Below are 16171 nucleotides of genomic sequence, written 5' to 3'. Positions count from 1 at the left end.
CCTATCAGCAAGCAAATTCCCACATCCATACACTGGGAAGCAGTTTAGAATGGATGCCACGAGCAAAGCAAATCATGCAACAACTTATTCTTCAACTCTTGATCTGCTTCTCCTTTTGACCATTACATGAGGTATTTCAGATCACTAATACGTGTGTGGATTATTCAGTCAAATGCCACCACTTTTATAATACTAATCCTCTATGTTCACCAGCCCCAAAACAGAGGTGGTGCCGTGCCTCTGACCTGGATGGTGAGCTGAGCTGCTCCCTGGCAGCTTTTATTTGAAGTTCCCCGGCACTCCAGGTGGAGAGTGATCTGCTCCTCCCTGTTGACATACAGCTTAGGCACTGTGTCCAGGATCTCACTGTTCAGAGCAACATGCTGAGACTCCCAGAGAGCTGCAGTTCTGAAAGGCATTTATTAATAAAATTACCAAAATCTTTCCTGAAAAAAGCAATGCTGAGAATTTATAAGATAGGAGACTTCAATTTAATGTGCTGTACAAAGACTCATGACATTTCCATGGAAAACATAAAAGGTTATTAAATAAAACTGAGCTAAAACTTCAAAGTAATAGCACTTCAAAGTAAAAATAAACCAGGTTCATAAGAACAAAACTGCTCAAGTATATGTGAGTTCTTTTGAATTACTTGATATGACAACCTGGAAGGAAACTGAACAGAATAATCTCTACAGGAAATGCAATTTTCCACCAGACCAAAACAAAAACAAAACAAACCAGAAAACAGAAAAAAGAGAACCCACCTAGAATTGATAGTGGAGTTGTTTAGACACAGCCTCTCATGGGCTTAGTAGCTTTTGCTCTGGTTCAAAATATTGTTATTAAACTACTACATTAGGTAAGAACAGCTATAGATTGATCAATTGTGACTGGAAACAATTCAGCTGGATTATCTGAGTTGGAATATTAAAAACAGAAAGTCTCTTTCATTAACAAAGCTACCAGAACCAGAAATCAGATTTCTCTCCTGGGTGCTTCATATTGCAACTACTACCTTAGTGCAAAAGGGTTAAATAAGTCATTGTCAACAAATCTAGCCCAAAAGGAGGCTTTAGATCAGGAAATATGCCAAATGAGAAAGTAAATTAGATGCCATCTGATGTAATCTCAGTCATTACATAAGACTTGTGCACTCTTATGTCAGTTGAAGAAGTAGAATAATAACCTGATAGATCAGCAGAGAGGAAACAAATGGGACAAGAAGCAGAAGTACTGACAGTCTTGTGCTAACACCATAAATGAGGCTGCTGTGAAGGCCATCTTTAGGAAGAAATTGCTCCCTGTGAATGTGGGGAAGCCCTGGCCCAGGGTGCCCAGAGCAGCTGTGGCTGCCCCTGAATCCCTGGCAGTGTCCCAGGCCAGGCTGGATGAGCTCGGAGCAGCCTGGGACAGTGGAAGGTGTCCCTGCCCATGGCAGGGGTAAGATGGGCTGAGCTCTAAGGTGCCTCCCAACCCAATTCTGTGACTCCACAATAATTTTAAGGCAGTGCTGGACCCACTGGAGAGGCACAAGGAGCACAGACATGACTCACTTGGCGTGCTGCTGCAAGATGTTCAGGTCCCTGCGCATGAGCTGGATCGCGTCTTTCTGGCTCACCAGGGTGGCAGAGGAAATCACTGGCACAGGAGCTTTCATCGTCTGCAGAGGCAGAGGGGGCTTGGGAGTATCAAGCTTCTTCAAATTATTCATGATCCTCACTTTGGCTACAAAAAGGTTTTAAAAAAAAAGCAGAAGCAAGTTTGGTCAGTAAGAGAAGTTTAGGAGAAACTGAACAAAAACATTCCTTTTCTTGCATGAAGCATTTTTAACTGCAGGCAAATATTTCTCAGGTTTCCCCCTTTTAAACAAAATCACTCAAATAATATTCTCATGTTTGTCAAACTTTATTTCACACAGCTAATTTTCATGACCAGCTCTTCCATCACACAAAGATTAGGATCAAAAGACCCACTCGTTTCTGTGTTTTCCCCAAACACTCCTAACTTCCAGTTTTCCTGTCACTCCATTTATTTTACTCATCTGACACATGCACCCAGGCAAAATTCTAAGCAAAATTCATCTTCCTTTCCCTAAACTGATCCTCACCAGTAGTCTTGTCAGTGTCAATTCCTTCTCAGAGCACAGCCTCTCTCTGGGTCAGCCCTCTCCTCCTGCTGATTTCCATTCAGTTTCCTTGTCCAAACAGTTACGAAACTATTCCAGTTCCCTTCTCTTCCCTCACTCCTTCTTCTTTGGATCAGCTCCAGATCCAATCTCTCTACATCCTAAATGTATCAGCTGTGACTATCACCCCTTCTGTGCTAGAACAACCCTTTCACTATGCCAAAATTCCAAAGAAAACACACAGGGGAAAAAACAACACAAAAAACAAACAAACTAACTAAACTAAATTAAAAGAACCCCAGAGAATGTTTTCAAGTACAGTTGGTTTTACTTTTGCTTTCACTTGTCTCTCTCTAAATTTTGGGAAAATGTCTGGAGCACACTCTGTGCAGAGGAACTTTTGGGGAGCTCACCCATGATGCCCAAGCTCTGCTGTGCGACATAGCAAACTTGAAGCCAAAAAGCATCAATGTCATCATTTTCATGTCATCATGAAAATCTGAGTGAGAAAACCATGACAACTTCATGGAAAATAGTGCACCCACAGAAAACAAACCATATTAATATCTTTACTGACAGGCATCATCAAGCTCCTAAAGAAACCAGGGCTTTGACATCCCAGTAATTCTTTAAGGCACAGTTTCCTTACCAGTATTTTTATCTCTTACCTGACAAAGGGTTGGTGAAATCTGTTTCCCCTGTAGAAGCACAGGTTGGATGTGATTCCAGCTGAACCTGCAGCCAAAGGTTCAGAGCTTCCTGAAACTCATGGTGTATGAGCTCCACATTGACATATTCCATCCACAGATCCTGGAGCACAAAAGAATTAAATTATCATCTCTGTTTTGGTCAGCACCATGTGCTGTCCACCCATTCTAGTAGCTGTGAAACTAAAGTAACTACATAAAATATATACCCTGCAGTTTTAAATCACAGGAAATTTATTATTAAGGGCAAAAAAAACTAAACTGAAGAAAAACACTGAACTATTTTTATTACATACATAGAGATCTCCTGAAAAGCATTTGTGACATTTAGAGATTAAACTTGACACATGGCATCATTTCTAACACATAAGAGACAAAGGGAAAGACAGATTATTAAAAATCTGCTCCTAAAAAGGGAATACAAGAGACCAAGATAGTCTAAAACATCATGGCATGATTAACTGCAGCCAGGCTAAAGCAGGCTGCGTTTCCAGTAGTCACATACACTGGAGGAGTGAAAACAAAGCAAGTATAAGGAAATCCCCTTCCAAAATAAGTCTTTAGGCTTGAAGAATAGAATAATATTATATAGAATTAATAGAATAATTGAAGAATAGAATAATTCACACTCACTAACTTATAGTTGAACCTGACATTTTACAGACTACCAACACAAGCAGGTTTTGGCTTCCAGTATTTAATTATTTAAAGCTGCAACTTAAATAATCCTCTAACACTAATACAGAACATAAAAAGAATTACAGAGCAGTACAGAAAAAGGATTTTATTGCAAGAAATGACAGATATGCAAGGAATCTACATCTGAGTCCTCTTTCAAACATAAAGGAAGGCAGTTTGGGATAGCATAGGATTTTAGAACAAAAGGTTAGAGCTATGAAGGTATCATACATGCTGTATGTGCATTAAAGACCAGTAACAGAACTCTCTCACTGATTTCAAAGACTCATTTTAGCAAGTGGACTTTAGATATCAGATTTTCAGTGTTATTGGCAACCCACCTGTTGATTCTGCATGACTTTAGCAAGTCTATGTGCATCATACTGTTTTGGTAAAGAGGGAATGTATGTATCTCCTTTCTGGAAACTCTCTTCTTCCAACCACAAAATTAAAACATTACAAAGCCTGAGGGAAAAAAAAGAAAAAAAGGAAAAAATATCAGCGTGAATTTGATTGCAGTTGGAATTAGGGCAACAAATAATACTGCAAGGTGTCATAGTCAAAAAAAGATATTTCAGGTGCATTTTCACTCATTTACTGCCAAGTTAAAGACCCACAGTGGAAAGGAGGTACTTAGAAAAATATGAAGGACAGTAACAAAGAGTAAGAGGACAAATTCTGAAAAGGAAAACATTTATGCAAACTAGCATAAGACCCAGGACTGGAATAACCTCTTAGGTCAGAAAGTATCACCACAATCCCAGTCGGAAGACCAAGGAAATAAACGGAGTACAAATGAGCCAGTTTGGTTCCTCACCCCAGAACCTCTCTGCAGTGCCTGATCCAAAAAGTCATGCCTGAGTTAAGTCACATCTTTTAATTTCTTTTCAGAAATTAATGACTAGCTCATTCTCATTTCCTCCTTTGTTAAAACTTTAACATAAATACACATTTTTTCAGCTGACATCATTCCACCAACTGCTACCATTTTCACAGTCACACTACCCAAGCCTTCCTGACAAGGAAGCACTAGAATGCCATTAAATCTTCACACTGTGGTATTAAATATCACTAGCAAACTCTTGCTTCCTTCATCAGTGTCACTGGTGAAAAAATGGAAGTAGGCCAGCTCCAAGAATCAGCCACTATAAACCCTACCAATAATTTCCCTCCTGTCTAGGAAACCAGACAGGTCATTAAACTTCCTGAGTATAAGATTTATTTGGGCGTAGAGTACTCTGGTTTTCTGCTGGAGCAGGAAACTTATTTGAAATCAAAGACTGCAAATATTAATCAAGTTCACCCTGCGACCATCTCTGGATTATTTTTCACAGACAATCAAGTGGGATTTATGATCTCCCTCGTTTGTTTGCACAGTACCTACTGACTGCTGAGGGGAGCACTGAGCAGAAGCTCTGATTCCACACATCCAGGGCCCTTGAACAAGGAACTCTTTTCAATTATTTCAAATAATCCTTTCAACCATTTCCTAGCAATATTCACATACTTTCTCAGGTTTAGAGTACATGTGGTATAGATATCTCTTAGGAGCTACTATCCCTCAGAAAAGTGGGAATTCACCAGCTGAGTAGCACTGAGTGGCTGTGTCTCCCTTCTTAGCCTACTCCAAGACAAAAAGTGAGTCCTGTGGTGAGGTTTTGGTGAGCAGATTTACCACTTTTCGGGTGACACAGAACACACTTGGCAGAGCTAACCTTTAGGTCACTAACCAAGCAAACTGCTTGAACTATGTGCTTAAGACGACAGTAAATTATGAAAACACTGATGAAGTTATCTTACTCAGACATAAATTCAGGCTCTGGTCTGTCACGGTGTATGTATGTCACAGACATATTTACACACCAACTAGCATTTTACATTTATAGCTGGTAATGTACATATGAGTAGCAGATATGCCTAAACAATAAATATTTTGCCAGCATGGGGCTACCATTCATTAAAAAGCAAAGCTATTCCCCTAAAGGGAGTGACAAACCTATCAACAATGTTTGATTTTTAGTAGTAAAACCATCCCCCTCTCAAACTAAACAAGTTATGCAAACAGAGGAATGGATTTGAGCCCAACTTGGGGACATGGGTTAGTGGTGGCCTTGGCAGGCCTGGGTTAAGTGCTGGACTTGATGACCTTGAAAGGCTTTTTCAAATCTGAATGTTCTATGATTTTATGCTTTTAGTAAGTGCCTGCATTACATCTAAGGTCACATCCCTTCATTCCTCACACAGCCACAACCACAGCTGTGTTATGGCAGTTACTCAGGCAGTTGCACTGATTAACATGAAACTTTGGCAGGTTTTTTGTTTGGTTTTTTTTTTTTACCTGACAAGTTCCTTATGCAGCTCAGGTGAAGTCAGGTAATCAGGTGAGCAGCTGGCCTTCTCTGGTGACCTGTCACTGCCCTCAGGACTCTCCACTCTCAGTGCTTTACTGGCAGCATGGTGGAAGTCTGCCACCTCTGTCAGCCGCTGCTTCATCTCATTTAGCAAGTTAACATGAGCTGCACTCTGAAAAAAGCGTCTTCCAATACAGCCATCTACAGGTAATCTAAAAATGAACAAAAAAGCATTACTAAGTCTTGTTGCAAATGTCAAATCAGCATCTCTGCAGATAAATTGGCTCACCAGAGAAGCTGCTGGTACCCACTACTTTCGGGAGCAGTCAGTGTAATGCACTGACTCTTGCTTGCTGTGCACTTAATTAGTGCTTGATAATCTGCTGGAGCAGGTCAGACTCACCCATACTGTGGTCCTGGTCGGTGAAGGTACAGGAGGAAGAATTTCTGCCAGACCAGTGGCATGAGAGGGTGATCTGCAGGGGTAGCAAGGGCCTGGTGAGCCCAGCGGTAAATCATGAGCCTCTGGAGGGAAGGGACGATGGGCAGCTTCAGCTGGGTCTGGGCTTTCTGCAGAAACAACATTTCCACACAAGTGTGGTGCTGTAAAGTGCTGTAACAGGTTAACTGAGCAGATTAACACAGTGTGAACACTTGGTAATTACAGAGGAGAAAACTCTGGAAGCAGTCACAATTTGTTACAGGCCTCGAAGGATGAGCTGCCCATCTCACAGTTATGCTGGAGAGCAGACCTACACCTCTGATGCTTACAAAACCCCAGTGTGATGGCTCTGACACAAGGAAAACATATGGGCCCTGGTGTTAATTACAGTTAATTACTGTTCTTCCTCACAGAAGTAGATGTCCCTGGTTTAGATCTCCAGCATGCTAGTTTTAGCTTTTTCCAGATTACATTTAATACAGCTCTAGTGAAAATTCAAAATTCACAGTATAACTAATATGAAGAAGGAACACAGAAGCAAAAGCAGAACAAAAACAAAGCAAACTATGAGTAGCAGCATACCATCTTAGCAACACCAAAGAAACACTAAATCATTAAACAGTCTCACTCCAAGCTCCTCTGGACTGTGCCTGAATGGGAGGCTTTTCTGAGTTCCCAAGACTGGGAGCAGAGCCTGGCATTTCCTCATCCCCTACACCAAACCTCTTTTCCACACACTGCCCACAATCTTTTCGTTTTCCAGCTAAATCAAGACACGCAAGCCAAAGAACAAATGCTCTCCAGAGCAGCTCCAAGGATGCAAGACAGGTACTTGTCACAGGCCAAGCAAACCTGTTTTTACAGGGCCACTTCCTTTACTGAAACTCACTGAAACTGTTGAGATGAAGGGTGGGCCAAAAGTTACACTTTGAGAATGGACAACTTTGGTTTCCACTTGCTTCTCTCCAGAATTTCTAACTGAATTTGGGCAAAGAAGCTGGAAAAGGCTGCAATGTAGCCTGAAGTGCAGCTCATTGAGTGCCTTGTTAAAGGAGAGACCTAAATAGTTTTGAAAGCCTTGGAAAATAATTCAGAAAGCAGAGAAAAATAAAGGCCAGTCTTCTGCACCAATTCAGGTCATCTGAGAAATCATCTGTTTGAAATACAGACACATTTTCCCACCTGAAAAATAAGCACTCCCCATATCAGGGGTATAGAATAAATCCACTGAAGGTTGTGAGGCATTAAGTGATCCAGAAAATTATGCAAAAGCACAAATTAGTTTTCTGTAAATATCAATATAGTAAAATCAGGTATTTTCATTGAAGCTTTTAAATGCAAAAGAACTCAAATACACTCAAAATGTCAATGAAAATTTCCCTGCAGTATATTTTCTCCTGCACAGCCAAGTAAAGCATTATTTATACATTTATCCTGTTAAGGAAGCAGTACATAAGAGAAAAACTAAATTATACAAGGGAACGCTTTTCTCCAGCAGTTTTCTCTAATTTTAATGAAAAGAGATGACCAGTTCTCTCACCTTCAAAGCTTGATCAGGAGTTAAAGCATTGATAACCAGCTCCCCCTCCACAACTCTGCGAAGCTGTGAATCTTCTTCAAATATTGATTCCATATTTAACACTGTCCATGCAAACCAGACCTGCACAACACAGAAATGACAGAAATATTGTTAACAAAATGGCAGGGGGCAGGATCAGGAAGCTTGATGATTTCTTAAGAGGAGTAAATGTTTGATGGATTCTCATTGCAGAGCTGCAAAAGGCACTATCACATCTCAACAACAAAACTTCTTTATCCTTAAATTCAAACTTCCCCTTTGTACAATTTTGGGAAAGAAGGAGAAAGGTAGACAAAACTGACAGAATCACCCAGGGAACTCTGGAGGAAACAACCTTCTCAAACTCAGTAAAATAAGATCTCCCCTCTTCCACCTGCACTACACATCTCTGTCTGGGGTACTGTGAGGTTTGGTTTTTTTTTTCCTTTTTGCTTGAATAAGGAGATCACTTAAGCAGAGAGAAAGTAACTCAAATTCAAAATATTTATCAGATAAAGACTGATCTGAAAGAAAAGTCAGGCTTTACAGATTTTGTCTTGTTAAACAGATCAAGAACGACAGTAGGTTACTAGAAAATTTAACTAATAAGTCCTATTATATGAATTCTTGGACGCAGATTAAACCAACTCTCCCTGAGCAAAATATCCATTTTCCTTTTAGTGCAATAAACCCACAGCACTCTCTTAGGCTAAACTGGGATTTTATCACAAGAAAACTCTAGGGCAGGAAGAAAAAGTGACCAAGAGAAAAAACAGGGGGAAAAAAAAAAAACAAAAAAAAACCAAAAAGGGAAAAAAAAAACCACCCACAAAAAAACCCTCAAAAAGCAAAAAACAGAGATAGAAAAAAAACAACACCCTAGACCAGTCTGCTACTTTTCCCACCACAAAGCACCATCATGGCACTCACCTGAGAGGAGTTGGCACTGCCCTCCACAAAGGATGGTGTGACATTGCCTGCCACGATCCAGCTGACCAGTGAAGACAGCATTCCCTTGTCACAGTGATAGCCCAAAGCATTCTGCACAGAAACAGAAAACATTTGGGTTTTTTTCATGACCAGGTGATTTAGAAGCTACAGGTGGATTGCTCAATTTTTATCCAGGTTCCTTTCCACCTCCTGTTGCTACTTTCTAACCTCAGCTCAGCCAGGCACCACTGAAATGCCTGCTTGGACTTTCTATTTCAGTGAAAAAATTCTGTTGCAGTAACTGTGTCTGGCTTTTTCAGGAGAGGGAGCTCCATTTTAGTCATAAACATTCCATCAAAGATTTGAAATGCAAAGAAGACAAACAACAACAGAACTCATATGAAACAAAAACTCTGTTCCAAACTGGTTTTAGTAGTAATTATTATCATTATTATTAAAATATCTGACATTTCATTAATCTTGACCCACTCAGAAAAAAAATTTCTTGAGCAACTCAGAAAAAAATCAGATAACTCCCTTCATCACTCATCATCATCACTGGCTGCTCAGAGAAGCTGTGGCTGCCTCATCCCTGGAAGTTCTAAGAACAGTTTGGACAGGGCTTGGAGCAATCTGGGATAGTGGAAGGTGCCCCTGCCCAAGGCAGGAGTGGAACTTGATGGGCTGTAAAGGTCCCTCCCAACCCAAACCACCCTAGGACTTCACAGTCGCTCTTGCTGCACTTCAGGAAAATTCATTCCCATCAAAATCCGACTGTGCAACAGATGAGCTGACCATTTACCCAAGAGCCACACCGAAACACCACAGCTGTCTATTTACCTTGTGCTGCTGGTAAAGCAGCTTTTGCACGCAGTCCTCCTGGCTGTACTGGAAAGCAGCTTTGCACAAGTCATCCAGCAGGCAGAGCGTGGCCCGGTCCCTGTGCCACAGCTGCTGGCTGGTGAGGACCTGCACCCAGAACTCCAGGACTGCAGCTGGCCCCACTCCATTCGGATGGTCACTTAGGAAAATGTGAGTCTGACAAATTAAAGGGTAAAATCGGTCAACGGATCGCGGCTTTGAGCTTTAGAATTTACTGGAGGACTGTTTGACTTGCTTGAGGCTGTGGGGCTATCCTTAAGTTAAATCATTTACAACAACACTCTCTATACCCAAGTAAGGACAGCTTTGTCACCTTCACCCTCCAAACTTCTGCAGATTCTGAAGATTCTGGAGAGCAGAGAATCTTGTGCATTCAGCAAAAACAGACACAGAAGCCTTAAGCAGGACACCTGCAGGCATAAACAGCACCTATTCCCAAAGTTCAGGCTGCTGCTCCTGCAAAAGGCCTTCCCAGAGTAAGTCTGTTTCCATTATCCCTCTCTAATGTTAGAGGGCCCTGGGTTTCGACCACTCTGTATTTAAAAAAAACACTACTGCTCCCTAACTCAAGAAAATTTTTCCATTCCAGAGGCCTAAATTAATGGTAAAAAGCTGAACTTGCAGACATTAATATCTCTGCTGCATTCCTCAAATAACACAGACAAGAAAGGAGTGCTGCATTTTACATTTCCTTTTTTAAACAGTTTTGACCTGGTGTGGGAAAATGAATTTTCCAAGAAGTCTGAAAGGTAAATATTGCTGTTAGTGTCACATGCATTGCCAGATTTAGGCAAGTTTAAGCAGGAGCATTTCAAGAAACCAAACCCAACTACCAATGCCTGACATAGGGTACTCTGTGACTGAGCTGCTAGGTTCAGCATCCTTTCTAACCTTTAACACTAACTCAGTCAAATAAGCTTGGTTTTAAACACTCTCTCACCCCTTTCTTTTTTAAATAATCTTCTTACCTGTATCATACTACTGAGCAGCTTAACATTTTCTCCATAGTTCACTCCTGTCAAGTGCTGTGTCACTTTATGGGTAACCTGCTGGGTCACCCCTTGAGGGACTCCACTGTCCAGATGAAGGAACAGTTCCACATAAGATAAAAACCTAGGGATGTCAACAAATGAAATTAAAATACCTTTTACTCCATATTAAATAGAAAGCCTGCTTCTAGAGAATTTAAAATCAGCTCAACAGCACCAGTGAGACATGTACAGAAAGGTTTTGATTCACAACCACAATGCAGATTTAACTGCCCCAGTTCAGCCATACACTGGGCACAGTATGAACATTTCACACTAGCCTGTAATTCAAGGCAGCTCATCAGAAATAAATACCAGCTCTTGATCTACATCAACACCCAAATCTTACTCAGGATTTGTCTGGGAGACTGTCAGGTGTCTAAACCAGAAGATTATTTTACTGCAACTATGAATAAACTAGGTAAACAAATGTATAGAATTTTAAAATTAACATATTATGAACATATAATGCTTACTGTTCATTCTTCAGGAGGTAATACTGGCAAGAGTAAAACAAGGGTAAAATTTTATCCAGCACATGGACTACTGTTCTCAGATGTCTAGACTGGACTAGCACGCCCAAAAGAGGGATCCCTTCAGCACAGAATTTCTCGATGCTGTCAGAAAACAAAACAAAAAAAATTAAGAAAAACACCTTCACTATCAGCAGAAAGGGAAACAAGGTGTTGATTTAGTTTTTACTAACTGAGATGCAAATACATTCATAACTTTACACTTTATCTTTGAAAATCTAAATAGCTAAATATAGAGGTCTTTTCATCAGCTATAAGAGTCATTCAATAGCTGACTGATTTGCCAAATATTTCCCTCTCAAATATTTACTAAGTATCTCCTTCCTTCACAAATCCCTTTCTGGGGATCAGTGTCCCATCTTCCAGAAATCACTAGAGATGCAAGTTTCTATCGCTTTAAACTCACTCTTCTTGCCCAACTTGGACAATTCACCTCCCTCTCCAGGGAAAAGAGCCAAAGGCCAAACAGAGAAGGTGCAGGGGAACAGACTAAAGAGGTTCTTTGGTTTTTTATTTCATGCTCAGAGTTCTGGAAAAATTTCCACTCTCAACCCAAAATAACCTTAATATCAATCTCAAACTATCCCAGTGCTTTGGAGTATCTATGGCATAATCTTATTGTGAAACAATGATAAGATTATGAAGCAATGATTCTTCTCCTCCCTTGGGGAAGGAGAAAAAAGGCCAGGTAATTTTTCCTTAAAAGAGTAACATAATATTATATATTGAAAACAAGTTAGTGGAAATCTTGAATAGCACAGCACATAACCAAAGGGATCACAGACTCAGGGAAGAGTTCTGGTGTATTAGAGTATCAGAGAACTGATAAGATTTTGTGTGGCACTGTATGTCAAACAAGAACACTTGATTACATCCAAAAGCCTTACCAGCTTACAAACCAGCTAGAAGCACTGGAAAAGACTGTGCTGGAACACAGTCAGGGCTAAGAGGCTCAATGCTCTTATAATGCTTTTTATTCACCATTCCCAGAGTGAGTGGGTTTTTTCTCCTCACTATTTTCTGAATGCAGTTCTGCCCCAATAAAAGAAATTACCTCTAGAGCAACCCTTTCAGTAAGTGTGGTTCAGAGAAATTACTGCTAAGCCCCAGTTTCAGTATTATTTCTTATGACTGAACCCAAAAGTGCAGAAGGCAAAAAAAGTGCTATTAGCAAAATAAAGGAAATAGCAGGTTGTTTGAAAGAATTCAAGAATAATTTCTTCACAAAAAAAGGATTATTAAGCACTGTCCAGGGAGCTGTTGGACTCCCCAGCCCTGAAGGTGTCCAAGGAATGACGTGGCACTCAGTGTTCTGGGTTGGGTGACAAGGTGGGGATTGGTCAAAGGTTGGACTCGATGACCTTGGAGGTCTTTCCCAACCTAAACGATTCTGGGATTCTGTGAAACTACAATCACAGAATCACAGGAAGATGGGGTTGGAAAACACCTCAAGATTATCCAGTCCAAACCCCTCCAAGGCAGGGTCACCCAGAGCAGACAAAGGAACAAGTCCAAGTGGGTTTGGAATGTCTCCAGAGAGGGAGAATCCATGACCTCCCTGGGCAGCTGTTCCAGGGCTCTGCTATCCTCAGCATACATACGTTCTTCCCCATGCTGAGGTGAAACTGCTTGTGTTTTAGTTGTGCCCATTCCTTGCTGAAAAGAGTCCAGCACCATTCTCTGGACACCTGCCTTTGAGATGTTTATCAGTATTAATGAGATCCCCCCTTCTGGTCTTCTCCAGACTGCCCAGGCTCAGCTCCTCCTAAGAGAGATGACAAGCTGCTCAATGCCGTGCATCACAAGCCCTTTCCTTTTTAAACAGGCAGAAAGCCGTTAGCAACCCTCAGCTCAGCATCAGGGAGGCTGCTCAGTCCTTGGGGCCACCCACCCGAGGCAAACACCCAAAAAACCTCACCTGTGTCCCAGGGTGGTCATTGCCAGTGCCAGGTAGCAGCCGATGGGGACGTTTGCCTTGACAGCCTTGAGCAGGGGGTGCAGCGTGACCGACTCGGCCGTGTCCAGCGCGCTGTCGCACACGGGGACAGCCAGCCCACTCTGCTGCACCCCACGGTCATTCCTGTGCAGCTTCAGCCTCAGAACCAAACTCCAGGCCCACTGATTGAAGGAGGTCTCCGGGGTTTCCCCGTAGCGAACGATGCTGGCCAGGTAGGAGACCTGGAACAGAGCAGCAGGAATGAGAGGAAGCACAGCCATGACACAGCACGCGTGGCAGTGGAATGGGACTTGGTCCATGGAAGGGGAACTGGCTGATCTTTGGGGTCCCTTCCAACCCAAACCCCCTAGCATTAGACCAACAACAATTATTTTTTAGACATACCATGTAGTTTATCTAACCACTCCCTTCCTATGGCCTCAATTTCTACTTCCCTCTCCTTCCCCCATCCCTTTAAGTAAAGGCTATCAGCTTACACTGTCTGCTTAAATTTTTCCAAGCTATATGCTGACCTTGAATTAAATTTTAATTTTAATACTGGGAAAAAAAAATCCAGTCACAACCTTCAATAATGTTTAAAACATTTAAGACTGCTAGTGAAAGGAAACAGAAAAATCTATACAAAAGTATTATCTGTCAACAAAAGGCCTAAAACGTGGCAGGCTCTCCTCAGAAAAAAACCTGTATATGGACAGCCAGAATCACATGTGCATGAGCCCACTGTCACAGAGACCATGTCTAGATCACAAGGAATTATAAATCTCTGGAGAAAAATATATGTACATGTTCTGACAGAACAGTGTAAATTGCAGAGCTGGAGGGCAATGCAGATATTTCATCCTCTCTGGATAGGGGTACAAGAACCTAAGTACTATTTTCTCTCAAATTCTAGTTATAGGCTCAAGCAAGTCAGGACAGATTCACCAGCAAAAGTGGCAACTAGGGCTGACACTGGCTTAAAAAAGAAAACTCATCTGGTTGGCACAAGACAACAACCCATGGGTAAGTGCAAAGGAGCAAGTCAGAACAGAGCAGAGACAACAAAGAACATTCAGAGTGTGGGAAGAAAAAGCTGAGGAGAAAAATACAGAGGAGGAGAAAACACGGTACAAAAAATACTGAGAAGACAAAGCCCATCCCAAAACCTCTTGGACTAAATATCCAACACAGGGATTTTTTAACTTTGATCTTTCTATCCTTTCATTTGCATTCTGTAACTTGGAGCTATCCCCTCCTGAATCCAGTGTGCTATAAAATCAATTTAATAGATGTCTGTGGTGTGTTCAGGTCACATAACACTGCCCACTGCTGAAAAGCTCCAAAAGGGATTAACACTTGAGTCTTCAAATAAGATAAGAGCTGGAGTGAGTTCTCTTATGCTCACCAGTAATGAAAAATAGCCTTTCTGTTTTACAGCAAGTACTGTCTACCTCTGCACGAGTAAAGGAGGAGCAGTTCGTGACTATTCACCAACCTGCAAGTGGGTCAAAATTAAAATGTGTTTCAAGAAAGACGGAGAGAGATTGTTAAGAGCATGGAGTGACAGGACAAGAGGGAATGGCTTCAAACTGAGAGAGAGTAGATTTAGATCAGATACTAGGAAGAAATTCTTTCCTGTGAGGGTGGGCAGGCCCTGGCACAGGGTGCCCAGAGCAGCTGTGGCTGCCCTTGGATCCCTGCAAGTGTCCAAGGCCAGGCTGGACATGGCTTGGAGTAACCTGGGACAGTGGAAGGTGCCCCTGCCCATGACAGGCGGTGGGACTGGATGATCTTTAAGGTCCCTTCTATCCAAACCATTCTATCAATCTGTGATTCTCACACAGAGGCTCAACAGAAACCTTACAGAATTTTCAAATAGTTCTGTGGGTGCAGACAACACTGAGTGTTGGTACGTAACGAAATTGTAGTTGGACAAAGAACAGCTTTAAAAAGAAGGGAAAAAAAAGTGAAAACAAGGTCTTGCCCTGAAGCTTTTCCCATTTATAGCCATCCATAAGTTATTGCATTTAAGTATTGCATTTAAATACGAAGAAGGGATACCTGTTTTATGCTTTCAGAAAGCAGCCCAGCATATGGTTTTTGGGAGAGATATTTCTGATACGCTTCCAGAACCATCAATGCAACTTCAGAATGGACAGCTGGATCCAGGTGAAGAGTATTCTGCTAAAAACAGTGTCAGAACACAAAACCTTGAGTCATTTAAGAGGTCTCTACAACTGTACAGCTGCATCACAGAGAAATAAGTTTTCTGGCTGTTCAAATTAATTATTGCAATATCAAGGCAAAAATCTTCCCCAGTGAAAAATTTCAGCTCAATATTAAGAGTACCAGGCTCATACTGGGCAATACAAAGCCCAAGAACTAGATTAGTTTTTTAAAAGGCATCATAATATTGACTTTCCATGTGCATTTTATGAACATATGATAATTAATCAAAAAATCCACAGATGCCATTTTAAATTAGATAATACAAACAGTTGAACTCTTGCACAAACAAAACCAAATCCCATCACCATGTTTTTTGTATGAAAACACAGCAATTCCTCTATCAATTTGCCACACTAAAGAACCATTTTTCCCCACATCAAAGGGTACAGAAATTGGCACTGCTATTGCACAGCAAAGAATTCTGTTAATTTTCCCTAACATTCATTTTTATTTACATGTCTACAAGAAAGAGGGAGAAAAAAGTGAGTCAACAGCGATGTACAACCATCAGCATGGCAAAGAGAAGAGTTCAGCATTACCAAATGCACAGAATGCAATGCTGAACTAAATCACTGAACACAGGCAACATTATTGCCCCAATCTATTTCTGTTTTTCTCTGAAATAGCATTCACTCTCAATTATATCCTGAACTCATGGAGCTCCTGGAGCAACCCAATATTATGGAATAATTCCCCATCATTTAGACGATGCTCAGTGTTTTGAAATGTCTCATTTCAATCATTACTTTTCTTGCACAGTGAAAAACAT

At 41.2% G+C, this 16171-nt stretch overlaps 1 protein-coding gene across 4 annotated transcripts in view; it reads right to left on the bottom strand.

Moving 5' to 3' along the window:
- Positions 1 to 16171, bottom strand: part of EPG5 (ectopic P-granules 5 autophagy tethering factor) — a 54941-nt gene that overhangs the window by 19624 nt on the left and 19146 nt on the right. For 2 of the 4 annotated variants that reach the window (XM_036403168.2, XM_036403170.2), the window contains exons 15-27: positions 15235 to 15357; positions 13156 to 13415; positions 11181 to 11321; positions 10645 to 10789; positions 9635 to 9832; positions 8795 to 8905; positions 7847 to 7966; positions 6268 to 6434; positions 5852 to 6076; positions 3855 to 3978; positions 2797 to 2938; positions 1557 to 1728; positions 246 to 408 (exon numbers count right to left, since the gene is read on the bottom strand). In XM_036403168.2, the coding sequence (XP_036259061.1) occupies positions 246 to 408; positions 1557 to 1728; positions 2797 to 2938; positions 3855 to 3978; positions 5852 to 6076; positions 6268 to 6434; positions 7847 to 7966; positions 8795 to 8905; positions 9635 to 9832; positions 10645 to 10789; positions 11181 to 11321; positions 13156 to 13415; positions 15235 to 15357 (2091 nt within the window). The remainder of the gene's footprint in view (positions 1 to 245; positions 409 to 1556; positions 1729 to 2796; positions 2939 to 3854; positions 3979 to 5851; positions 6077 to 6267; positions 6435 to 7846; positions 7967 to 8794; positions 8906 to 9634; positions 9833 to 10644; positions 10790 to 11180; positions 11322 to 13155; positions 13416 to 15234; positions 15358 to 16171) is intronic. The other 2 variants (XM_036403169.2, XM_054517909.1) reach the window with 1 other exon arrangement.

Source organism: Molothrus ater, chromosome Z (assembly GCF_012460135.2).
Source record: "Molothrus ater isolate BHLD 08-10-18 breed brown headed cowbird chromosome Z, BPBGC_Mater_1.1, whole genome shotgun sequence".
Classification (NCBI taxonomy): Eukaryota; Metazoa; Chordata; class Aves; order Passeriformes; family Icteridae; genus Molothrus; species Molothrus ater.
This window is presented reverse-complemented; position numbering and strand designations above follow the sequence as displayed.